General features: G+C 40.0%; 1 protein-coding gene across 2 annotated transcripts in view; it reads left to right on the top strand.

Moving 5' to 3' along the window:
* vps13b (vacuolar protein sorting 13 homolog B) overlaps positions 1 to 27,176 on the top strand; it is a 298,354-nt gene that overhangs the window by 202,189 nt on the left and 68,989 nt on the right. For both annotated transcript variants that reach the window (XM_015003945.2, XM_015003947.2), the window contains exons 37-41: positions 603 to 740; positions 8,031 to 8,420; positions 19,051 to 19,253; positions 20,421 to 20,637; positions 23,676 to 23,860. In XM_015003945.2, coding sequence (XP_014859431.2) covers positions 603 to 740; positions 8,031 to 8,420; positions 19,051 to 19,253; positions 20,421 to 20,637; positions 23,676 to 23,860 — 1,133 coding nt within the window. The remainder of the gene's footprint in view (positions 1 to 602; positions 741 to 8,030; positions 8,421 to 19,050; positions 19,254 to 20,420; positions 20,638 to 23,675; positions 23,861 to 27,176) is intronic.

Genomic DNA, 27,176 nt, shown 5'->3' with positions numbered 1-27,176 from the left:
AAACATGTCACGCCGTCATCCTCCTACCACTTCCTGTCGTCTTATTCATGTTTTCCATCAGTAGTAACATCCGGTTGTTGATCATGGGATGCGAAAAAAGTGTTTCCATTGTAGTTTTGCGAAATTCCTCCTCCAAACACAAAAAAGTTATCAAAAAATGTATTTCTTCAAAATACATACATACATAGAACTTATTTTCTTAATTCCAATTTGCACGACTATACAGTGAATGGAAATGCAACCATGTGACATTTCCAAAAGATTGGGAGCATTTCCAAATCCAGCATGTTCTCTGTCAGACAGGCTGGAAGCTCAAATCAAAGCAATTTAGTTAAGATAAGTTCAGGTCTTTCTGTTATTTAAGGATCTAGTAGGTAACATTGAATTAGTCTCAACCCAGAAAAAGCACGCATGTTGGAGAATGTTGTAAATTTTACCTTGAATGATTTAGATATAGTGATTGGAAAAAAAGATTGCCTCTTTCAGTATCTGACCTGCCTCTTCCTTGCAAGTTCTAATCAAGCTGAACATGACCTCGACCTCAAAAAAGACATTTTTTCCATATCCAAAAGTAATTTTTTGGTCTGTCTCTTGTTGTCCAGACCCAGGAAAAACTCTCCCAGAGACCCTGGACTACAACGTGTGCTGGCTGCAGACAGTGGCTGCAGAGGTTGACAGTAAAACAGGTGTCCCTCCTCCTCTGCTCTGCTTCCAGATCAAAGATTTCCTCAACGGACCAGGTGAGGGTCTCACACATTCTTGCTTTCTGTACATTCCTGCCAATATGCTGCACCAACTTCACACTTCATCCTATTTTAAGAAAAAAGCTGAGAAGCTGTGCAGCAGATGCACATAAACCATACTCTGGTACATCCCATCATCAACACTACAGACAGTTAAAATAAATAACACTGATTATTTGAAGGCCATGTACCCTACAAACCCACATTTCAAAGAGCCAAAAGCATCGACTTGCCCACAGAACCTTTCAATTCCGATTTAAATGGGATCAAAGATTGATACACCAAGTTCCAGAACCAAAGGCCAACCCAACAGGGATTAGAATGACTCTTGTCAAGAAGCATGACTGTCTGGAAGTTTGTGTATATCAAGTTGTCTAAATAACACTGAGCATTTTTGGTCACAGGAAATCCGGAATGTGCTTTTCACTTTGAACCACAGACTACTAGTTCCTGTGCACCAAATGTGGATGTTTGCATCGTCTTCCATATACTTCGACTTGCTATTTTTAGGCTGATATGATATCCATATGAGCAGATTTTAGCAAAGCCCATTGACCTTAGGGTGTGTTTGACATCCTGCCCAAATACAACTCCAGTGAATAAACGTGTGAGTGGGCTTTTGGGGTCTCGGTGAGCGCGCCCTTTTCATCCCTGTGAGGGTTTCTTGGAGAGAGTGCGTAGGCGCAGGTCATCCTTCAGCTTGCTGAGCCCAGGCCAGATGTTGCAAATACTCACACACTGTCACGGTAACTAGAGACAACGCTTGACATATAGACTGTCCTTCTTCCACATTCATACAATCATTGACAGATAGTGAGTGTATTTACAGGGTGAACTCCAGGTGTTACAGATGATGGTTTTAATACAGCATTTGTTTAATAGCTCTTCTGCATGTCTCCTCTCCTTTTGTCAAGTCAGATTCTTAAGCTGTTTCTGTCCACCTGAAATCACACAACATGCATCTCTCAACAGGGCCGAGCGAACATACAGTATGGTCCAAATGTCAGTGCGCCAGATGACATGAGCAGCCAAACTACAAGTCCAACTTTGCCTTAAAGAATAAAGTACATCAGACTTTCTGCAAGTTCTTTAGTTTAGAGAGTCTTAGGAAGATTTTTGTACATCACACACCAGGAGAAGCTGATACAGTTTTGGAAAAATCCCAGCTGAAGTCACTTAGCTAGTAAATCCACCTGTATGTAATTAAATCTCAATACACAGACCCGTTCAGTAACTCAGAATTTTATTGGCAATCCATTTCACTTTCACAAGTGTTTCACTTTATCAGAAAGTGAAACAAACTATATAGATTAACTATACACAGATGGATGTTTGAAAGCCTTCATTTCTGTCAATTATGATCATTTTCTGCTTACATGTAATTAAAAACATGACATTTAAAATTTGAAGATTACATCAGACCAATAAAAAAAACATTGTAATATAGAAATGTAGCCTTAATGGAAAGTATGTCTAACACTTGCTTAAAGGTTGTAAATTTTCTAAAAATTCTTTTAATCGGACAAATCTGATTCATTGCAATGCATATTCTAATTTGTTGAACATGACTGCTGTGTGAAGGCCTCAGATTTTTAGAGAACAATAATGAATAAACATCATGAAGACAAGGGAACAGAGCAGACAGGTTGTAGAGAAGTTTAATCCTGGGTTAGGTACAGAGCATCTCCCACAGGCCTTTTCAGTCAGCCTTCCTAAAACAGAAACAGTCACAGCTGTGAAGTTGTGAAAGGAGAGCATATACCTAAGAAGCAAAAATGTACTTTTCATGTACTTGTCATCAGTGGGGCAGCGACACTGCTCAGAATTGAGGCTGCAGAAGGTTTGAGATTGAGGCGAATATTAATCCATAGCTTACAACCTATCATTAAATGACTTAAATCGAAGCACATTTATGTTAAAATGGACCAGTCAAAGGCCAGGCCTAGATTCAGATAAAAGTCCATGGAGAGAATTTAAAAGTCTAGATGTGGAGTGAAAGTGCGCCAGATAGTTGTGCAAAACATTGACTCATTGGTGTCGCATAGAAATGCACACCACACTTTTCAGATTTGTAAATGTGCAAAAGTTTAACTGTGGATCTGTGTCTTTCCTCTTCCACAGTTGTGCACAATTTTGTGGTGTGAGCAAAGGGGTTGAAATACTTCTGCAAATGCACTGCATGTATCAGCAAATACAGAAGTGATAGTTTAGAACACCAGATGAAATCTTCATGTGTAAGATTCCTTGCTCATTTTCTGGATAATGCGTAAAATAAAACACGTGAAAAAAATCTTCCAGGTGTTTGACCTGTCTTAGTGGTATCGTTTAGAAGATAATCAGTCATATTTATTCAGCGAGCACACTCACAGACTAACAAGATGGTCCCAAAAGCTTCAGACAGGATCCAGGCTCTCTGTGAGGTTGCCGCAGGTCAGGCTCTGCTGGAAATACCAAAAATTGACCACATATGCTACTGGTTCTCCTTCATCCCCTCAGCCACTTAGTCATGCAAGCACACATCCACATACACATTCTCAACAGTATGTTGTTTAGTCAGATGACTCTCTGGAGGAGATTCTTACCCTCTTCAAGGATGATGGAACAAAGGAAGGACTAGATAAAGCTGTGGAAACCATTAACTCTTTGTTGTTGCTCTTTAAAGAAGCCATTGATTCCCGACTTTCAGGCAGAAGAAAGCTAAGCGCCACGAATCAGGGATCAGTGGTAAAGGGCTTCAGGGGATTGGTTGTTGGAAGAAGCTAATTTAAAGATTTAGGCAACAAATTGAGAGAATAAACGGAAAAGATGTGAAGGACGTTGTTAGGAGGAAAACGTGCCGTCAGCTTTTCCTTCATCTGTCCTCTTCCTTTACAAATGTCCGTGTGTGTTATGTGATGTGTATTTATCATGTTTGGCAGCGCTACTTTAATTCGACAATGCTTCACATTTGATTTATTCCAACCAGGCGCAAACAGAGAGCAGACCGCCATGAGGCCACGTCTTAGTGTGTGTTTACAGCAATATGCTCTCAATTTCAGCAGCATTTATTCTGAAGGACCAATCAAAGCGCCCATTCCAAGGATGCTGAGTGGGAAACACTTGTAACATGTGTACTGTAAACTGGATGGTGTTTTAGCTCCGACCGTCACTCAGCAGCTGCTCATCAAACACACACAGGCACACAAAAACACACCCATAAACACAGCTAGTACAAATACACGCAAGACGGGCAGTTACAGAATTTACCACCAAACATGTGCATAATGTTGATTGAGGTAGATTGAGGTAAAATGCTTTCTGAGTATTTTCTTTTCCACCAGAAGCAGGAGTTTAATGATTGATCAGCATAGATGTGCCATGTATTTTGTTTTTGTCATCTTCCTCACCTCGTGCCTTTGGACAGGTCAGCATCTGCTTTTCCATTGACCAAATAGTTTAGCAATTTGACATTTTGAAAATAAATTGGCTTAATTGGAAACATGCCAATAAAAAAACAGTTTTTTTTTTTACAAGTTTTGTCACAAGGATGAGGTGTTTTTTGGTCTTATCAAAATTGGATTATTTTGTAAAACTCTAATGGAATCACTTTTTTCACATCCCACGGGTCACATGATCGACCAGACGTTGCACGCTGGCGCAGACCACGAAGAATAACAGACCAATAACAAGAAGTTGTTGGAGGCTGATGGCAGAGCATGTTTTTTCATGACTCATCCAGTGAATAAACATATCCACCTGTGATTTTAATTGTCTTTCTTAGTCAATGGAAACACCACAATTGCTAAGGAGTGTTTATATGACATTAGCAGAATATGAACAATATGGACTAGCTGTGTGCCCACATTTGGACACACAGCTAGTGTGTGAGTCCTGGAGGTAACATGGAGGTTACCTGGAGGTAACCACTCCCCCCTAGGAGGCCAAAGATCAGCCATCTCTCTATGAAGATGGAACAGCTGATATATTAGCTAGAACAAATTGGAGCCATCACTCTGGTGTGTCTCTGCTTCCCATCAAGTAGTTCATGATAATCCTGTCAGTTACTGTATGTGCAAGCATTTGCCCCTCCATACCATCCAGAACTTCTTTAATGTGAGTCAGATGGCAGCTGAGTTGTGTGTCATTGGCCTTATGGGCTACGACGCTTTCTTTTAACTGTGGGATTCAGCACATACCACTCCAAATATTATTCCCCATTGCCAAACACAGACATGCACCTATGCCCTCCACATATGGGCCCCAGTGTTATTGGACACATTGCGACTTGTTTCAGACTCAGGTTTTCTGCTGTCAAAGGAGTGAGCGTAAAAGAACACACAGATAACCCGACTCCAGACTCACAGTGGGGACTTTTGGAGATGACCCTGCCAAAAAGACACAGGGACCTGGTTTACAGTCATATATTCAACCTCCCCAAACACACACACGCACACAAGCTTTTTTGCAGAGGCTTATGCTTGTGTGTTTATGTTTCTGTCAGACCCTGAAGTTCTACTTTCTTCAGCAGTAATAGATGCTGACAACTGAGAAGGGCCAGTGTATGATTCCCTGCAGCCTGTTCAAATTAAAGGGTTGTCTTTAAAGATATGTGAACACCAACACATCTTTCTACCTTCGGTCTGTGTTTCTCTGTTCAGAGTCTCTAGCCTGAAATATTGGTTTATGTTATGCTGGAAATCAGTGTAAGGCACTTCTTACTGCTACTAAAGTTCTTACCTCTTAGCGGTGGCAAAAGTAAAGATGTGCAGAGATATATATGTGGGTTCTTTCAGTTTACAGAATATAAACATCATTCCAACTTGAATCATCTTCTATGAATTTTAATTTGGCGACTTTACCTTTAATGCTCCAGTAACTTTCTTTTGGTTTGTTTCTGTTTTTACTGGACAGTGACATCACATGGGGAGATATAATGTTTGTATCTGTTTCAAAAACTTGTCAAAAGGGATGGTAGTAGTGAAAAAGAGACATAGTGTGTGTCTGTTTAATATGGTGTGGAAATAATTTCTGATATTGCTTATCTTCATCAACAGCTTCCTTCTTAACTTACTATGTAAAGACAATGGATACTTTCATCAGAGGGGTATTACAGCTTTCACTACATTGATCCCTTTGATAAAAAAAACCCCTCTTTTTTTTCTAATGCAAATGACAGAGAGATGGTAAAAGAGAAAAAGGAAAGGAAGAGAGGTGGGGAAAATAGTTGAAAGGGGAAGAAGAGAGATGAGAATAGAAGAGAAATTTAAAAAGAATACAAGAAAATGCCCGAGTCTGTTTCTATACCTGCAGATAAAGAGAGAAAAAAGCGAGAACCGAGAAAGCAGACAAACAACTTTCAGGTTTGCTCTATTATGGTAGTTCAATAGAATGGTATCGGTGTCCAGTCACCTAATTGTCACAGGTGGATGAAGTCATTCTTTTGGCTTTCTTAATGAACAAGTCTTCAATAATTTGTAATAAAACAAGATTAAGTATAAAATTAATCAAAACATATTTAAAAAATATATAGAATGGTGCAGTCGCTCTGCTCTGACAGGTGAATTTCAGATGGGTCAAACAGGCTATAAATCACTTACCATCACCCTTAAGCTGCCTTTGGTTGGGGCAATTGGGTGTTTTTTGTTTTTCTTTTTAAGGTGGGGCAGAAATGAACTTGGGGAAGGAGGGCAACCAATAATCAGAAGCAGGCCTGAATGTATCGTGAGTCAAGGCTGCTCTGGCCCTGACTGGGTGATCAGAGACATATTTATGTGGTTAGAGGGGGTTGATTAGGTGGCTGCTCAAGGAAAAGTAAGAGATTAAAAAAAACTGTGGAATAGAAAAGAACCAGAATATGAAAAAAGACATAAAAGCAGGACAGAGGAGGAGAGGAAGGAGAGCAGAGGAACCTAAAAAGCTGCACATAAAGAGTTAATTTCACCGCTGGAAATGTTTCAATTCAATTTATATAAACGGAGCCACTTCACAACAAATGTCATCTCAAGGCACTTTACAAAAAACAAAACCATTTCTATATTATTTCTAGTAAAACTGGTCATGTACAGGACTTTGCACTGCAGATTCCACCAAATATGAATTCACTCGCTTTTGGCAGCCATCCTTCCGCCACTTCCACTGAAATAAATTAGACAGATTTCAGTTTTTCTTCTCTTTTCATGTGCGTAAGTAAAGTGCATGCGTGCGTGTGTGTGTGTGTGTGTGTGTGTGTACGGCACTTTTGGCTGTGCTCCAGTGTGCACCTTCCCTGAGTTGGAGTCGGACAGAAGGTTTAAACCCCTTAAAACTATTTAAACGCCGGTTCCTTTGACGAGACCAACAAAAACAGCTGCACTTGCTTTCGTCCGCTTCCCCTCTCCCATCATCATAACCAAGTGGAAAAACGCGCTAATGGAAGCGGTGTAAAGCGGCATCGGGTTAATTCCTGCGCCTCAGTCAAGTGTGTTTGAGGGTGAAGTGAAGGATAGGGCAGCGTCTGATTTACATAGAAGGCACAAAGAAGATATTTTCTCCTGCCGTTGGGCTCTGCCACGTTAGGATGTTGCAGTGAGGCAGCCAGGAACTCTGTGTGTGTACGTGCTGGGCTCAGCTCAGCATGCCAACTCGTTGCATGCGGACTTTGTGATCGGAGAAGAGAAGAGCTCAAAGTTTGTTTTACAAGACTTCCCATGGGTTAGATAGCTTTAGATCTGTTCAGAGAGACACTCATGAAGCCTTCCTCGTCTTAAAACCCCCAGATGGATTGTGAGCAGTTTATTGTGGGTTTTCCAAATTTGAAAGGAGGGTTGTAAACAGCAAGGCCCCCCGCCAACAGTGGATTTATGCTATTTCTGCTCCTACTTTTACAAACTTTAAAGGGAACTGTTTTTACACTAAAAAAAAAAAAAAAAAAAAAAAGGCAAATGGCTTATCATTGGATTGTTTGCAAGTCATTTGAAACTTCAATAGTCTCATGGTCTATTTCAGGAGATGGTTAGATGTGGTAAAAAAAAAAATCCCTTTTTTTTCCCAAATTAAAAGACGGCACAAAGAGATTTGTTTATTACTGAGAGAACATCTTTTTATTACCTTCCCAAAAGCTTTGCTCTCTGTGCTTCCTGGTGGAATAGGGTTAGCAGCACATCATGAACACAAATCAGGATGAGAACAAATAGGCTTCTCTGAAAATGGCCTGATCAGAAGCTGTCCTTGAAAAAAAAAAGTTTATTTGCAATGCTGTTTCAATTTAATTTTGTTTTTACAGGATTTCCTTTTCTCTAAGCCTGCTTTGTTTTTTCTGTTTCTTTTCAGCGGAGCTAAACGTGGAGCTGTGTCGTCCCCTGAAAATCAGTCCCACTCTGATTAAAATGGAGCAGGCCAAAGCCTACCTGCAGAAGGTCCTCCCAAACTACACATGGGAAAGCTCCAGCAAAACACCGTCTGCCTTCTCCACTCCTCACTCATCTCCAAAAAAGTCAGCACAGCGAGCCTTTCCCCCCCGATTAGACCCGCACCATGAAGCATCAGCCCTGGGTAGAACTAGCCCAGCCATGGCTCTGACCTTCCACAAAGTCTCACTGCACACAGCACAAATAGTCGTAGTCATGGAGACAGAGGCCTGTCCAATGAAGCCTAGCATTACAGTATCTGTGTCGGCTATGACATCGTGTCTCACGATGAAGTCGGGGCCTCGGATAGACGGTAAGTAAAAAACATGTTTTATCTCTTTTTCAGTCAAAGCAACAAGCCTAAAGTAACTCCTGGTTTTTTCTTTACTAAAAATGGAACTGTGTAACTCAGGGCTGTCCAAAGTGTTGTTCATGCACGTTTGAGAAATCCTTTAGTCTCCCACAGCAGCCATTAAGCCGTGGGAGTCCTTCCAGGCAAAACACCTGGGTGGACCTAGCCCCGCCTTCAGGGATGAAGCTCCTCCTCTAGCTGCAATTTCTAAGCTTCTGCTTCACAGAGTAGCCCTCCCCTGCACTTCCTCACTCAGCTCCTTCAAACTAGCCAGCAGAAACTAGCAAACACCTGGTGGAACTGTGCATCTGCTGAGTTCATTGTAGGAGCTACTTCTCAGTGAAACACTGGTAAAAAATATTAAGGGTTAATAGAGCAGCCATGTTGTGATGACTTCCTGAAGGCAAGAGAACAAGTGTTTCTTAAGGAGACAGAGGCCCAATTTCAAGGCGTTAAAATTGCGAAGTCAAATTTATTTTAAGTCATATTTGATGTATATAGCATTTTTATAACAACTTGGGTAACTAGATGCTTGAATGTGACATATGTAATTAGTCAACAAACCAGCCAGTCCTGAAATTTGCCTAAACGCATCAAATATATCGAAGGAAAGTTCTTGTTTTGTTGTTCAGATTAGACTGAAAACATTTTCCAAACCAACAAAAAAAGAAAGCAACCTGTACACCTTTGTTTTATGAAGGACTGTTTTCAGGATCTATAAGAAATTGTTCTTTTCTACTTTGTTCCCTGGAACTATTGCAAGTTTAAAATTAAATGAAAGATCTACTGTAAAATTATTTTTGCATTTTTAATTGGGGAAAACACTCTGGCTCTTTGAGTGTTTTCAGCTTGGTGATCTTGACCAGCGGTGCAATAAGTTTGGACACCCCTGATCTAACCACTTTGGTGTAATCTGTTTTATTCTGTCTGAATAAACTGCTTCAGTAATATTCTTGAAACGGGGAGCACTGGAAAACAACCTCACCTCATACATCAGAGTCAATCATTTCTGAGTAGTGCGCTCGGTAATGCATTAAACTAAGCCTATGCATGTACCATTTTAGTGTTGTGTCACTCATCTAGTAAGCAGATTAAGGTTCTGAGCCAACAGGACTCCTTCCAGGCCCTTAAAGCATCCTCCCTCACACAGGGTTTGATAGCACACAGCTGTAAACAGCCTCTCAAGCAACAAGCCATTAGTTTCTAATACGTCTGTCTGCATTTAGTTGAGTTGTCTCTTGTGAATCTTTGTTAATCAGCTGAGTAGCATGAGTTCAAACTTTCCTCTTGTTATTTTTGTTTTCTAAAGAATGTTTGATGTGTAATCCTGCTGGGAAGATTCGACGTTCTGTCCTTGACTCACGCTGAAAAAGATCAGGAAACAATCTCCAGTAATACTTTCAGTATTTTCTGGAATATTCATGTTTTTTTTTTGTTGTTTTTTTTAAACATGTTCTTTGCAAAGCCATCCTCAGCCAAAAACAAGGTTTGTCTGTAAACTGTAACGTGAGATATTTGTGTTAGTGTTGGATCTCAGGTTGTTGTGGGACTGTGTGGATTTGATTACATTGGTGTGGGGTGTGTTAGGATCTCAGAGAGAGCTTTCCGTGCATTAATGTCGGCGTGTGTGAGAAGAAGATGTTTGTTTTGTGCTGGGATGAACCTCTGGCTTCATCAGCGCTGCTATCCAGAAGGCATCACCGTGTTTCCATTATGACAATCAGAACTTAATGCTAACGTAAATGAAAAAGCATCCAGTTTCTCAGTCGCCGCTGGGTGTGAGGCAGCTTGCTGCAGCAAATCACCAGGGATTTCTCATTTCTTGGCATGTCTTTCAAATTGAACAGTACGTAGAAATAGAAGCATAAAAGGAGAAATACCGAGCCGACATGCTACATGTAGTAGATAACAAGAAACAGTCTGCCTCATCATTTTTGCAAGAAGATGCTTTATACCTCAGTGCTGCTGAGCAAAACATCTCTGTTTTTTTTTTTCCTCGGGGTTCAAGGACAGAGCTGGAGCAGGGCCCTTTTAAGAGCCTGCATCTGTTTTACAGATGTTGTTAATATAGGGTTACTCCAGATAAAATGATTGTCAAAAATGTTAATTAAAACCTCAAACAATTTGCAGTTTGTTTACTCAAATCTGCATAACTGCACAGTGACACAATAGCCGGTGCTGCTGCGCCGCTCTGATTTCCACCAGCCTCTCAGCTGTCATCTGTTTTTAAAATGGTGATGGTAAAAAAAAAAGAAAAGAAAATACAGTTGAGTTTGAATTGTTTTTATTCCGAGCAGTGAAAAGCATTATAGACACTACTCTGCTGACATGAAAGCGGCATGAAATCATCTCCTCTGATATAAATTTAATCGGTTTACGGCTTTTGCTCTCTTTTGCGCCAGTAGTACTTTTCAAAGTGCTTTGATTTGTGGAGAGTGGAGACAGAATGAACTATATTTTTATGAATATTGTTTGTTTCCATCACTGGAATATAAAAGGAGTCACTTCTGCTAAAGATTTTCCACATTACCCAGTAACCATGTTTATTACCATCTCCAGCATCATTCCCCTGGCTCTCATTTAACATCCTGGTTATTGTTGCAGCTAAAAAGAAAGATTAAGTGACTTTCTTGTGATCCAACATTATACCTAAAGGACATTCTATCACAGACTGGGCTTCTGGATAGTATGTCTAACTTACCCAGAAGCCACATAAAGTCCCTTACAAACTAGGGTTCAGACTAAACAATTATCTTTTCTTACAGCACTCTATTCACCTTAAGCTATGTAGATTGAACCACATCAAGATTGAGGGGTGACTGGCCTCATATCGTTTTGTGTTTTCCATCTTTGTATCTAAAATGAAACGGGTTGTCGGCAGTGTCAGTGTATCCGTTGTAGTAGCCACAGACCAGAAATGCAAATAGTTTCTATTCCCTTTCACATTTTGTCACTTTACAAGCTCAAAACTTTTTTATTTGAAGTGTGCATAATAAACCAAGCAGAAGGGAAACTATTCTTTAAAAAACATTTTTTACAAGTAAAAATCTAAAAATGTTTGACATTCATTTCCATACCAACCCCATTTACTCTGATAGCCCGTAATTAGATACATTACAACGGAGTGCCTTCAGAAGTCACCTAATTGGTAAATATAGTTTAGCTGTAATATCAGTATAAATCTGTTGTGGGTGGAGGTTTGGTAGAGAACACCCAAATCATGGAGAAAGCTCTTTTGTACTGTAAATTAGGGTTTCATTACAAAAAACATTACAATTAGTGGTTGGACTGAGTTAATTGCAGGGCCTGTAACTAATAGATTAACACGTATCAACAAAATAATCAACATTCTGAAATCAAAAATCCTTTTTGCAGCTAAATTATTGAATAAATAGATATAAGAGCTCATTAACAAAGACATTTTCTTTAAGTCTGTTTTTAAGTCAATCAACTATCCAATTTGTGCAAAGTGGTGTTATATTCATTCAACTTTCTAGTGTTTCAAAAATTCCTGATTATTCATGGAACTACTTTGAAACCTATTAATACAAAGGTTCTGGCTTGCAATGGAAAAAAGAGAAGAAAAAACTAGAGTAGTTGCATTAAAATCTATGTAATTAATTAATTGAAACAAGTGAGTTAAAGTCCCAGCCGTAGTACAAATTAATTTGTAAGACACTGTAGATATCTGATAAATATATAGCTTAGTTCCCCTGAGGGCTTCAACAAATAATGGCTCCAGATTTACTGGCATCGAAGAAGACAAACTGTCTCCAATTACACAGCCTGATCTCTGGTGACAATAGATGTATCTGCTGACTTTTAGCCTTAACTGCACCAACTCCATCACTCACCACTCATTCTACTCCATTCCTAAAAAAAAAAAGAAAAGAAAAGAAAAAAGGATACCTGGGTTTTTCTTTCCAGAGATAAAGGTCAGGATTCTGTTCACTAAGGTTGAGCCTTTGAGCTGGCGTAATAAGTCAGCTGGAAGTACCCCCCTGAGAGAGGCTGTACATGAGATGTTGGACAGAAGAGTGGAATACCACTACTGCTTCTGCTGATGTTTCTCTGCTGGTCTTTAATGGCAAACTAAGACTAATGGGCCAGATATTGAACAGGTATCAGGGTCATGTTTTTGTTTAAAGCCAAACAAAAAAAGAAAGACAAAGAAAAGGAAGTGATGCAACAATAATTCAAAGGGTGTTTTATAAGTAGTTGGTGAAAATAAAAGGCTTAATGAACGAATTGGATGACGAGAAAGGTTGACTGAAAATAGAATAGATGGGCTACTGAGGGACATAACTCAGGATAAGAAAAAGCTGGAGGGCAGAAAAGAGAGAGGGCTGGATGAACGACAACATGAGATTTGCAGTAATGCAGGATGGACATTGTAACAGAATACTGTTCAATGTGATCAGTACACAGAGTCTCTCCATTTCTGTCGTTCCAATCACCCCATTCCAACCTGGCTTCATCAGCACACCCCCCACCCCCTCGCCTCCCGTGAAACATCTGGGGCTCCGTACCTGGGCTAGCAGCCCTTCAGCCAGGGGACAAGATGGAGAGAGCGGGGATTAGGTTGACAGTGAGGTGTGTTACCAGATCCTGTGTTAATGAAAAGCAAGTGGAAGCCCTGCATTCCTAGCTCCATCCATGGCTCACTGCTCCCTAAGGTAGGGGGGCATTTATAGTTCAACAGAAGAGAGGAGGAGGGTGGGCAAAAGAGGGAGAACAAATGTCCATGAAACGGGACCCTCCCTAATCTCTCAGCTCTCTTTCTTACCGTGCCCCTGACTTCCTTTAAAACACACACATACACACACACTGCTGTTGGTGCATGGTATTGGGGAAACGCACATGTGCAAAACTTTTTCCTTAGTTCTTTGCTTCTGTGGATCCCCTGTTGGTCGTTTTAAATCTTGATTTTGTGAATCGACACAAAAGACACTTAATATGTACGTTGTCCTTTTTTTTTTGTTTAAATTTTTTATTTTTTTTTTTTTTTCCCAAACCACTTTTTGAAATTATGATCATATGATTGCTTTGCTGAAAGGAACATTCTCTCGGCCTTTAGTTGATGTATTGGTTCTAATCATCTGGGGAAGATAAATCATCAGAGGGCGACTACTTGTTCTCAATGCACCATTGCACATCAATAAGCCAGTTTGATCCACACAATAAAGCTCACTGTATATTTTCTCTCTTATTGGAGCATCGGTCTGATGCTTGGTTTGAACTTCACCATGCAGTCCTAACTACACCTATATGCTCAGATGTGTTGAGTTGCTGCCATTTGATTGGCTAATTTGTTGATTAAGCAGTTGAACAATGAAGTGTGTGTTGCAGCTGGAGACGTGAGTTTAGATTAGGTTCACAGAGCTTTATGTTTATGCATTTGGCAGAGGCTTTTATCCAAAGCTACTTACAAATGAGGATGTGACAGTGCTCTGTATAACGGTGTTTATAACACTTATGACCATAATGTTGTTCTAAGCCTTTATTGCATATTAAATCTGACTATTTCTTTTTGCCAAGATTATTTAATTTAGTAATAATGACTTGCTTTACTTATATCCAGCCTAACATTTAGGACTCCCATTTTTTTCATAAGAATAAATTGTTGAATTTGTACTAATACAAAAGCTATAACTACTTAACTACAGTCCAGTTTAGCCATAAGTTTTATTCTTTATTTTAACTAAACAGATAACCGACTAATGACGTCATTCTAAACAAACACTGACAGGTGATCAAACATGCAGCCTACATAAAAACATCAATTAATTCTCTCTTTGCCTTTCATCTTTCATTCTCTAGGAAACTCTTGTTTACACCTTGTTCTGTATTACACAGTCAGATCTATACTGAACAGACATATTTCTTGTTAGGTGCAGTATAAAAAAACAACCATAGAAAATGCCAGAGATAAAAAAAAGGCTTTTTTGATATTTACTCAGTGTCATCATGCTTGAACTGTGGATACGTCTTGTATCCAGCTATCATTGTTATATCATTTGTGATAAACAAAGGGGAACAAATAGATAAACCTAGAATGTAGTTTATCTTGTGCAGAATGAAATTCTAACATTCTGGTCTTAGATTCAGACTTAAAAACTCATATCTGTTATCTATCTCATGCGTGGCTTATGTCATGAAACCCATATGTTGCTCATCACCAATCATCAGCTCTGTATTTGTAATTGGCTGGATGACACACGGCTTCCTGCACTGTGCCATTTTGGCTGACAGTGTCCTCTTCAACAAAACCAGTTTCCTCTAGTGTCCTATAGTGGTCTTGTGGTGAGTGAATAGCGTATTTCTGTGGTGAATGACAGTATATTACTGCCATTACTCTTAGCATCCCAGAAGGTCTTGAGGGGCCTCTGCTAGTTATGTAATGACTCCTTTAGGTTTCTACTAATTGATACCAGTACACGGTGGGGCGTAAATCAGCCAGCCAGTGGTCAGATAACGGCTGCCAGGGAGAAACCGACACGGTAAATCAGTCTCCGATCCTATCTCATCTTACCCGGGTGTTTGCCATAGATGGATTTCACTTTAGGATGATTTCCATCCACCCTTTTTCCCACCACCCAGAAGGTTTCTCCTCTGTTTTATTCACGACATCAGCTTGCAGGGGATATGTGCATGTACACTTGATTACCGACAAGTTATTGCATTAGTCGCGCAGGTGTAGTTTTTATGAATTTAAAATATATGCATAGGTTTCCCAAAGAAGTAGCGGAAAATCCTACTGAGTTTCACAATATCAGATGTCTTCGTAATGCAACACATATTTTATATAGGAGACAGGCCTTGACTGCAGCCAGACAGGGAAGTCTACTCAGTCTGAGTACATGCAGTGGATGGAATAAGTCCTGCCAAAGAAGAAGATGGATCTATGAACTATGTAGTAAGGTGAAATGGAAAACTAAAAATGAGGAAGTAACTTAATCCCTGCTTCTTGCCTATAAGGTATTCAACCAGCTTCTGATTACAACCCGCTTGTACTTCCTACCCTAATGTCTCAGAGGGGAAGATGCTTTAAAATGTTGTTGGACTTCATTTTTCTTCCTCTCTTTAGCAACATGATTTTCCCCTCAAATTTATTTCTTACCTTTGATTTTTCTTTTGTCTATGCAGTGTGTTAGCTGTAGTTTGTAAAGTTTTTTTTTTTTTTTTTTTTTCCAAAAACATTTCATTGCAATGCGTAGCCATGTTTAGATTTTACAGGATACACCAACTTCATCTTAAAGACCAAACATTCATATTAAAGTGAAGGTCAACTGGGGAGTCTTGTCCACTTTAATCTAACTCTGGTTCATTTCTATAGAAGGTCCAGTTGGTTTGGGGAGGTGTGAATGTGCACCAAAAACTCTTTTGTTCTTCGTTCAGTCTTGGTTCAGTCTGTTATAGTGAGCTCAGAATGCACATGCGAATGCCAAGTGGATTGGATACCACACAAAAAGCCAGAGGCAAACTGTAGAGTAGGGCATTCTGGGTAACTATGACCAAAACATAGGCGTGAGTGCAGAGCTAGTGGGAGAAATAGCTTGTGGTCCTTTTATCGACAATAAAAGAGAGATTCTACAACCTCTAAAATCTAACACCAATCAATTTTTGTCGGCATTTTGTGAAAGAGGAAGTTACACTCAGTGTCTTCAGTTTTTCGTATTGTGGTTCTTGGTGTAGCGCCACCACAGGCATGGAGATAAACAGGTTGTTCAAAGAGTTTGGTGAGTTTGACACAGTGCAGTGTGAAAATAAATTACACCAACTGAAAATGTAACACATGTTGCAATTTTGATGCCCAGTCGAATCGAGTCTACGGGACTGTCAGGAGTGAAAACAGCCTTAAATTTCTATTAGTGTGAGTTAACCTATGTACACGGTGGCTCATGTCAGATGAACTTGCAACCTGTACGTATGCTCCATACTGCCAAACCCTGCTAGTTAAATTGAGAAATTAATATATACAGTAACAAAACCAAAGATGGCACCTTCTCTCTAATAGTTCAGCGATTTGTCAGTCGGTTTTTGTTGTATATCTTTACATTCACTCAACACCTTCAAACTCTAGCAGTAATGTCCTTTGGCTGTCACATCTTTGAGGGCAAAGCTAGGGTGGCAGCTTGATCACAGAGAGGAAAAACAGATACAGGGAGGATGGAGAAACTTGCCTCGGACTGTTATTTGACTTGGACGGGAGAATAAAGCCAGTAAGAAAGGGATTCCCCCCATTAAAACCACTCCCAGCTTCGTTGATTATGGAGCATGCTGGCTGCTGCTGCTGGCTTTCGCACCAGGATGCTGCGGTCAACTGAGCTGTAAATGACGCACAGTGAGACAGGAGAAGCTGTTTTGCTGCTCATTCCCTGTGCGAGGGAGAATGTACGCATGTGAATATGTGTTTCCACTTGTTCACCTGGGTGTGAAGTCCGTTTGTTTTTACATCTGCATGTACAGTACGCAGCCATTTGGATGTAGTTTTCTGTGTTTGTGTGCCGATGTACGCCTTCACTTAACCTAAACTTGCTCGTATATACATTTGTTAGAGAGTCTCGATTAAACGGGCCCATTTGGGAGTTCCCTTGGGCTGTCTAATAAATCCTGCCCATGAAAATAAGCCCAATGTCCAAAGTCCAATAAGTAATCCAACAACTCTGTCTGTGCTGTATCACCAGGAGTTATTAACAGGTAAACCGCCAGCTTGTATCAACAGTGTTTTTCCTGAGAGAGATGAGTCATCCCAGTGTAATATTTCCCCCAGATTGTTTTATACAAGCAAGGCCCTCTTTGACTGCATCACTCCTGTTGTGTTAGTGCACTCTCATGTTTAATAAGATGTTCTGAGTCAATCCACCAAGCCTGGAAAGATCAGAGTATTCCTGTGTGTCATTTCATCATGTCATCCATCACTGCTTTCTCGAACCCTTTAGTTTTGACTCTCACACTCTTTCCCATCATCTTCGTCTGTATCTGTTGATCTTGTCATTTATCACCTCCTTCCCCAGCTCCTCCATATTCCCTTCCATTCTCTCTCAAGCCCTATTTATCCTCCTCTTACCCCAAGTGAACCCCAAGCCCAGCGAAGCCACTCGTTACTGAAAGCAGTGAGGTTTATCCATGTCATGTATATATCAGTGTAAGAAGCAACCTTTCTCCAGAGGTCAGCTCATTCGGGTTTTACAGATGTTTTTCTACTCGATGGCCAATTTGTGGCCAATCTACAATCTCCGATTCCTGGGAGTTCTGATATGCAGACTCTAGTGTTGGATAGATCAGATTTTTCTATATGAACTTCAAAATACAATAAAGTACTACTTTTCAACATTCTGGACTTGAAAATCAGCTCAATATTTATGGGAAAATAAAAAAAGGATTTTTCAAAAATGTTACAGAGCTGTGTTGCCAAGGTATCTGAACAAATTAAATCCAACTTAAAAAGAACGGCATGTCATTTCTGCACATCTCAAAATGGAATGTACAAAATCCTTCAAAATAAATGGCTGTATTCATTTTAATATCTGGAAAGAAAAAAAGCATATAACTGATTTTTTTACAGATATTTTTGTTAAATATTTATTTATTTGTTGTGACTATACAGAAGCAGGTGTTGAGACAGCAGTTGGTGCTATATGTCTCTCCACGCAAGATTTTACTATGATTTCAGGTGGTGTTGATTAGCATGATCATTAGCTAATCAGATTATGCTAAGCTAATCAGTAGTTAGTATTACTATAATGAGCACTCTGTGTCCATTCTCTGATAAGTAAATAGACTCTTATATTAGCCATGAGACTTCCAAAGAATGACCATCTCTAATTTTTGAAAGAATAAAACAGAGTAACTTAGTGGTAATACATACAGCTTCAGGTTTCTTTTTTTTCCTTTTTTTTTTTTTTTTTTTTTACCAAGTCTCACTTCCTGTATTCAGTAGCTGACATATCTCCATAGAAAATAGGTTTCTTTCAAGAAGCTCCTTAATCTTTTGAGCTTTCATGTCATTAAAAAAACCCTCACTGATAATGAAAATAGTGAATACTGAATCTTCCTCCCCCAGAAAATATTTCCACACCGAAGAGTGTTATCAGAAAGTTGAGTTTCTCTGGAATCAACATATTCTTGACAAAGGCTTCTCTGTTTAGGACATTTTATTGAACTCTAACATCTTTGTCAGTCAGCTGAATTATATTGTCTGGAGAACAAACTTCAACCATGTTAATGCATTAATAAAAATGACAGAAAAACCTTTAAATTCACTTTCTGTTGCCTTCTGATTTGTCCTGATTGAGTGGATGTGTTGTTTACTGGATCAGCGTCTTTATGCTGTTTCCAAGGCCAGCGCTTTATTCAGGAAAGTGACATTTCTCATCCAGTGGTGCCCCATTGAATATATGAAGCAAATTACCCAGCCTGGTGATCGTAATTGCGCTACTTTTCTAGCACTGAGCCAGCGCTGTAAGCTGTAAAAACAAAGATAATTCCTCGTATAACTTTGCACATTTACTAACTGACTTTGTTTGTTTTTGTGCGTGCGTTGCCAAAAATGAGCAGATTTCGTTAAATCTTTGTGTTGCATTTTTAGACCCAGTTGAGTCTGCGTCGGTGCTGTTGACGGTGAAAGACGCGCTGGTGAAAACGGGACTGCGGGACCGGGGCCACGTGTTCCTGGGGCCGTTTTCCTGCAGCAGCTCCCTGGAAGCTCGATGGTGCCGGCACAGCGGCAGCCCTGGACCAGAGCCCGGCCCCCCTAAGCTGCTTCTGGACCTGAAGGGAGGTCTGCTGCAGGTTTGTGCACCTATGACATCAGTTCATCTCTCTAAATCATGAGATTTATTTCCCCGCTCAGCTTCAGCTCATTGGGGTTAGGGTTAGATACGTGCCTCTGCACCTGGTAGAAAGTGAGAATGAGTGAGAGTCACTCCATGTTTCTGTGAGGATATTGTAGCTGGAACTGTCTTCGTTCCGAAAGATACATTTTATATCAATTTTGCAATCTGACAACACTTAAAATCTGCAGTTATATTTCATTTTTGCAGACGATTCTGTCTTCTCAGGGCTGAAATGGGGACTTCTTTAGCTTTGAGTCATATCTTCTGGTTAAGTAGTGGAATATTGTAAATCTATTTATAGTCTGAGGTGATCGTCCGCCTTTTTTTTCTTCTTTTTTACTTGTGAGAAGTTACATAATGCAAACTGAAAAGTCCCTTTTCTATGTGACTAACAGTTCACATTTTTCTCTAAATAATATTCCACATTACTTCTACAGGGGGAACACCCTTACTCATGTTCAGGTTTCCTTAATGCTTTTATTGCATATCCATTAACAGGGAAATCACTTCCAAGTCAACACTTAATATGTAATCATACATTTCCCTCTCCAAATATTACAGTTTGTGGTGTTTTGATCAATTGCTGCATCGAAACCACCGGAATTCCTTCCGATTTTTTTCCCCCCTGTTTTACGGCTCCGTCTCCAAAAACCTGGGGGGAAAAAAATCCCCAAATTTTCCTGTTTTTAGAGTTTAGTTACAACCCACTCTCGCAAGTTAGTAAGTGGTGGGCAAGCACGCAGGCAGCTCTGTGTGTGAAATCTTTGACTCAAATATTCCAAACCCTCGGTTCAAATCTCAGGCACACTCACTTTGATGGCGCATAGGAAGGGGAATGCCATGGGTGAGTGAGGAGAAAATCAGGCGCTGTTGTGTAATCTCAGTGAGGTTGTGAAAGGGCAATGTGGAGGCCAACCCTGACTGTTTGACTCCTTGCTTTGGCAAAGGAATTGCTATTCCTGATCCATGCTTTATGAAATGAAATATTGGTCAGGGTTATTTTGCAACTTTTTTTAATTATTATTATTTTCAGAAGAACTCCTTTTCCTTCTTTGCTATCTGATCTTATATGTTGGCATTCTTTTCACAGCTGACCCAACTCTCTCTTGTTCTTTCCCAACAGGTCTTTTGGGGTCAGGAACATTTGAACTGCCTGATGCTGGTTGAAGAGCATCTTCGTAACTACCTCCATCTTCAAAAAGAGGATTCTAACGATAGCTGGTCTAAGGGAAAGGCCTGTCACACCCAGCCTCCCCCCTCTCCCGTCGCTCCCTCTCCCAGGACAGAGCACAGCTCAGACGACCTGCGCACTGGAAACTTTCAGTACATTCAGGACTCAGGTATATGCTCATGCACTAAACAATATTGGTCAAACACTTTGCAAAAGCATTGATACACTTTGAAACTTGTCATATTTTTTATGTTATAACCACCGTCATAGAACAACACAAAGTGTATAAGTTCAAGTTTATTTTTAAAACTGGGACAGTACGTATTAATGAACATCTACATGTAAATACATGAGATTTTAGCCGGGCAGCTAATTTCCATGTCTAGTCCCATTATCAAGTGGATGTTAAATCAAAATGATAAATGCAGGGATTTATCATTGCTCGATAGGTGTGATTGACCCCGTTGTTAGGTGTGTCTTCAAGGGATCCTTCTACTTGTTTAATGGTGGTTGGCAAAAAAAAAAAACTTCATAGATTATTACTGCCACCACCTAGTAAAGAGTTTGGACCAAATGTTGCTAGAAAAACAAAACAACAAAAAAACCAAACTCATAATCCTGTCAGACAAATGTCTTCACTATAGAGTATGACCCAGCGGCTTTCACTTTTTGATTCTTTCTGAAATAAATCAATAAGGGCAGTTTTGGCTGTGATTGGTTGATGCACAAAACAAAATAACAGACAAAAAAAACAAAAAACAAAAAAAAATAAAAAAATATGCCCCCAATAATCAGTAGATAGAAGAGTGCAACGGGATAGCAGAGTAACCAAGTCAAAGTTGTCATGTTAACAAATTCTCCCACCTGAGCTATTTATCTCTTCAGCTCCTCCAGAGTCACCATGAGCCTCATAACTGCTTGTGTAATTACCTGAAGAATAGGTTGCCACATCACTTGTCTTGGTGGGTTTGCAGTTGTTTCATACTTTTTTCCAGTTTGGATATTTTTTTAAAGGTTAGGTACATTGTCCTTTTTAAGCACATTGTTCAGGAGATAACGTAACATTAAGACACCAGCTTGTTTCCTGTCATGATCGACTGTCCAGTGCATTTCGTTTCTAAACAAACAAAAAAACTAATTATTATTTCAACTAAAATTGAAAACTTAGGAAGTTAAAAGTCCGTTAAGATGCGTATCAGCTTAAAACCGAGTTAGATCAAAGCTCTCTGTTAAAAGAAGTTTCATCAGGCATGTCCGCCTGTTTCCACTCTAAGTAACTTTGTGTTTATTCCATTTCTTTGTGCTTTGTGTTCACACACACAGACAGACACTCACAGCAACATACACAGAGGATCAAACTTCTCTCTGGCTGAAGCCCAGCCTTCCACTCTGTCAGCTGTGGTTGAGTCTTTGTTTGTTGCACTGTTCCACTGCTCTTTGATGCATTTAATATTCTGGCTGAGTCTGAAGAACGTACAGTGGTGAACTGGAACCAAGAGGACAGTCTGTCTGCAACATGTTGTCAGCAGTGAGAAAAGTCAGTGCCCCAAAGTACAGAGACGGGCTACGGGTGCCCCCAGGGCCCAGCTCAGACATGGCTGGGTTACATGAGCAAAACGTAAATGAAAGGTGGTCAGAGAGAGAAGGGAGAGTCACTGTCTCACTCACTCACAGGGTAAGTGGGTGAGACAGTGACTCACTCACCCTTAGGAATAGAGCAAACAAAATAGCAAAACGTTTTTTTTTTCTTTCTTTCTTTCCTTTATACACATTTTTTAACTAGTCTGAAGTTCCCGGTGAAAAAAGTTCTCACTTTAAAGAGTAAAATTGGACGCAGGCAGAGTGGGTCAGACAATAGCAACAGTTCCCTGTTTGCCTTCTTCTCTTTTCCTGAATAAACACGGGTCCCAAACAGCAGCTGAGACGTAAGTCAAACATCACTCTGGAGCTTCGGTCCTGTGCTGTCCAGCTGCTGCAGGTGCTTGGCCCGGTTTAATCAGTACATGTTTACAGAATGGCAACAATGTTTACTAAGGTACGTTGTTTATGGAGAGCTTCTGACACACATAAACATTCAGAAAATGCAGATACAGGGTTTCCAGATTTCTTTTTTTCTTATGTGCAGCAGTAGACACGAGTTTTGACTGATCTCTAAGGAAGGAAATACGAACAATTTGTTTAAACATTCCACCAGAAATCCAAATAAAATATTTCAAATTGTGTTTACTGTTTTAATTGTGTACAAGTTAGATTTTAGGTCCATTGTGTATCTTTTCTTATAGCCTGAGCTTATTTAGTTAAGCTTTCTTTACTTCATGCACTTCAAGCTCTTCATTCTTCTTTGTGGATGTTCCAAACCTCGTAACCAAGGTTCCTTACTGTCTGTAATGTTGAAATATGTAATCAGCATAGGACTACCTGTGACTGACGGCATTTAGACCTTTAAAAGTCTGACAGTCTGGATTGGAAGTGACTCTCCAGTTCATATTCAGTAATAGGTTGTGATAATTTTGACCAAATTCCAAACCCCAATCCAATTAATTCACAAGACAGCCTCAGTCTTCACTGATTACTGTAGAAAGTCATGGTTATATCTACCTCCTGAAGCTCCTGTGGACATGAGTTTAAGCTAAATGTATTAGTTGTTCATGGCTCTATGAGTGTTTCCATTAAAGTGTGTTTTTTGTTAATTCAGATTTTGAAGTATCTCATTACAATACGTTGATGAAAACTGCAAAATTCAAAATAGCTTCCTCAGTTTTGTAAAAATGCTTTTGGTCGCTTGAGGAGTTTTTTGGTTTTTCCAGAGAAGAGTTATTTTTTTCCACTTTTTGTGATTTTGTTTCCTTTTTGTAACATTTTAAAAGTTTGCTCAAAATTCTGACTTAGTTAAATTCGCAGGACGTTTGGATGTATGTGTTTGTGATGTGTATGAGCCTCTTGCTAATGAGATGTTCCTGTGTAATTTGGCTTACAAATGCTTTTTCTAAAGTTTATTTTTTTCCATGTGGCCCATTAATACCTTTTTTTTTCTTTCCATGCATTAAAGTCAGAGCTGATAGATCTGGTGCATCTCTTAGACCTTCATTTTGTTTCCTTGCAGTATCATGACTCATGTTTTCTGTTTTGTTGTTGTGCAGCTGATTATCCTTCTGTTTGTACCGGAACATCCAGTTTGTAGTTATTGTTTTTCATATTGTCTCCCAGGATCCCAGAAGCTGCCGGGACCCCATGAGGTCGTGTTCTACAGTGAGACCGAAGACAGCCCCGGGGTAATGCTGTGGCGGTACCCCGAGCCGCGCGTCCTCACCTTTGTCAGAATCACGCCCGTCCCCTTCAACACCACTGAGGACCCTGAAATAAGCACGGCTGACCTAGGGGACGTCCTGCAGGTAGCATGGGGCTCGCACGTGTCACCAACACAAACACTCAACACTTTCTCAGTTTCTGCTTTTCATACAAACCCCTGCGTCTTTTCTTTTTTATTTCACCATAAAACTGCAACAAAGCGAGGCTCGTGATTTATCAAGCAGCTCTGTGTTGCATGTATATCTTTATTGCTTCAGTTGTATTGGGATGTCTGCTGCGAGGTTGGGGTTGTAAGACGTAAGACGAGAAGAGTATCCACACATCCCTCTCCCAGGTCCCTGCCTAACATCACCTGCACTGAAAGAGCAGCAAACGGTTTTAGATCTGGGCTGCGCGCCATCGCGATTCCCCTGTCAGGACTCGTGTTACGGAATGACCGAGACCTCTGCTGTCTCTCCAAACTTGTAATACATGCTCGGACAGCTGTGGAAGTCATTCCGCACTCTGGTGTGAATAGCCAGGTGCCTTCAACCCCAGATGAGGTTATATTTTGGCAGGTCTGTTGCGGCTACTGAGCCTGCAGGGCCTCGGTGGGGGTTAGAACATCCTTGTTTTCCTCCCATCGCTCATCCCCCGTCTTCCTACCCACCGCCTCACTGTCCAGATAATTACTTTGAATAAAGGATGGAACCCGATTTATTCATTTAAGCTCATTTGTTCCCCCTAAAGCCATAACAAAATGCTGTCATAGCAACTGTTGCTCATTTTGAAACCTTCCATTTTTGTAATTGTCTTTCTCAGCATCTAAATCCTGTTTTTTCAAATGAATAAATGCCATTCTTATTATTAGATTTATGCTATTGTTGTTTCTTATTTATAAAAAGCAGCTGTAGACCAAGAGATGATTTATCCGCATCTGTTGCGATATATTACAAGAATTCATTAAAAGCCCAGTAATAAAGTAGATTAGGATAAAACGGTACATTGTTGCAGCGATGTAATGTTTCTCAAGGGCTTTGACAGTTAGGGAGGGAAATTCAATAACAAAGTTTTGTTGATTCTTATTTATGTGTTGTTATTAAGATTCCTTTTTATAAAAAAAAAGAAAAAAAAAAGTCTGGGTTTTTTTTTTGTTGTTTTTTTTGTTTTTTTTGTCCAGAGATGAAAGACAGACCCAATTTTCTTACTTTTTCAGCTCCTTCATGGCTAGTTTTACCCAAAAAAATGATCCCCCCTTAATGTTAAGCTACGTTCCCTCCTCCTTTCCCTTCTGCTTTTCATCATGGCTTATCTCCCTCATTCTTCTTGGACTCCCACAGTCGCTCCACCTACGGTGCAGATGTTCGCTCTGTTTATGCGTGCCGGCCCAGGAGAGGCAGGGCACTGGAAGGTGCTGCAGCTGCGCGACTTTTGAGCGCGGCCCCCACAGCTGCAAGGACTGCAGCGAGCGCAACGCCGAAGTCTCTCGCTGATTGGCCACGTATTGGGTTACAGTAGGGACTGGAGGGAGCAGGGGCACTTGGATGTGGGAGGTGGAGAAGATGTAGTGATAGACAGTAAGGACAAAGTCCGATAAAGATTCTGCGAGGGGAGGGGGCGAAGAAATACTGATTTTGTCGTCTTGTCCAAGACAAACAGAAGCCTCGGTGTAAGATCTACAAGATGATGTTTTATTACCCACCAATGAAATGTGAAAAAGATGCTTTTCTGGCTAATGATGCAGTGTGGTAACAGTATGTAGTGCCAGTCTTTCATTATTGGCTTCACAGTTTGTTTATATTTAAAGCTCATGTCTTTAACTCCCGACTGAGGTAAATGTGACTGACTGGTTTCTATGGATGTTCACATTAGAGCATTACAGCAGCAGCCTATTGGAAACGGGGTTTGATTAACATGTGGTTCCTATATCGCTCCTCTCTTGTCATCTGTCAAAGAATTATTACATGCAACAAGACTGTTAAAAGGAATCAGGTAATGGGAGTGTAAATGCTGCAGTGCTGAAAAGATGACACTCCGGGCACACATCTTTTACTGAAAGCACTTCATTTGGGAATTAGAAGCAGATATTTGCAGAGGGGGGTTTTTTGTTGTTGTTTTTCAAAGGCAACATTAACTAAGTAGGGAAATTGGCATCAGTGTACTTGAGAAATAAGAAAATGGCTATTAAATCATAAATTTAATTCTGCAAGTTTGGAACTGAAGAATGAAGAAGAGGAGAGGTGAGTCCATCACAGAACAACAATTTCAAAATAACAATCTGAAAAGTGTGTCATGCTATTTTCCCTCCCTTCATTATTCAATATTTTATTGAACCAGCTTTTGTTGGTATTATCTCTCAAACAACTTTTCACATCTGTGGACAGAAAATCTGCAAAACAGCTGGAATTCACTCAGATTGCAGATCATTTTCAACTCTTGATTGTCTGGACTTTGACTGGGCCAGCTTGACTTATAAATATTGGCTGATCCAACTCTTCTCACTTGAACCATAGCATACAGCTGAAAGGTGTGCAGTTCTCTCCACAGTCTCACAGAGGGTTGGTTTGCAGATTTTCTCACACTGTAGTTATATTTAAAAAATAATAATAATAATAATCTATATTTTCTATTTTTATTTTTAAGACGGGAAAAAAAAGATAAGGGGCCTGAAAATAAACAAATGCCCAACATTCCATCTCATTAATATCCACTGTAGCTCAAAGTGCTTTACACAATAAAAACATAAGAACATTCTAAAAACATAGAATAATGAAACTAGTAACCAACATTACAATTTGTCAAATGCCATCATCTAAATCACCAATAAACAGAGGTAGAAGGCCGAGTTTGTAATTGTCTTTATGTGGCCCTGAAGGTTCAGGTCAGACTCCATCACTACACCCAGATTTCAGGCCTGATCTCTAGTTTCCAGCTGTAATAACCGAAGCTGTGCATTGACTCTAGATTGTTCCGCTTTAGGTCCAAAAATAATAACTTCAGTTTTGTTCCTGTTCAGCTGGAGGAAGTTATGACACATCTCTTCAGTGCTTTGATGAGTTCTTAGTCACCTGGTGACACCGTAATGTAAAGCTGTGTATCATCTGCGTAATTATGGTAACCAGTCTTACAACTTACTTTAAACCTGAGCTAGTGTAAGTGTATTGGTATTGAATAATGAGGGGTCCCAGGACTGAACCTTGGGGTACCCCACATGTTGACAAGTTTCCTATTGAAACAAATAAATTCTTGATCTTTATGTCAGAACCAGTTGAGTACTAGACTGGAGAGTCCTACCAACTCTCCAGTCGCTTCAATAATATGTTGTGGACAATAAAGTCATATATAAAAAATAAGCTATTGGATCTTTTTTTACCACTTTATAACTACATAATTCTTAGCCAATGCTTTTTCTACATGATT

The sequence above is a fragment of the Poecilia mexicana genome, unplaced genomic scaffold, assembly GCF_051168715.1.
Source record: "Poecilia mexicana isolate PSO_F unplaced genomic scaffold, ASM5116871v1 scaffold_6, whole genome shotgun sequence".
NCBI classification, from domain to species: domain Eukaryota; kingdom Metazoa; phylum Chordata; class Actinopteri; order Cyprinodontiformes; family Poeciliidae; genus Poecilia; species Poecilia mexicana.
This window is presented reverse-complemented; position numbering and strand designations above follow the sequence as displayed.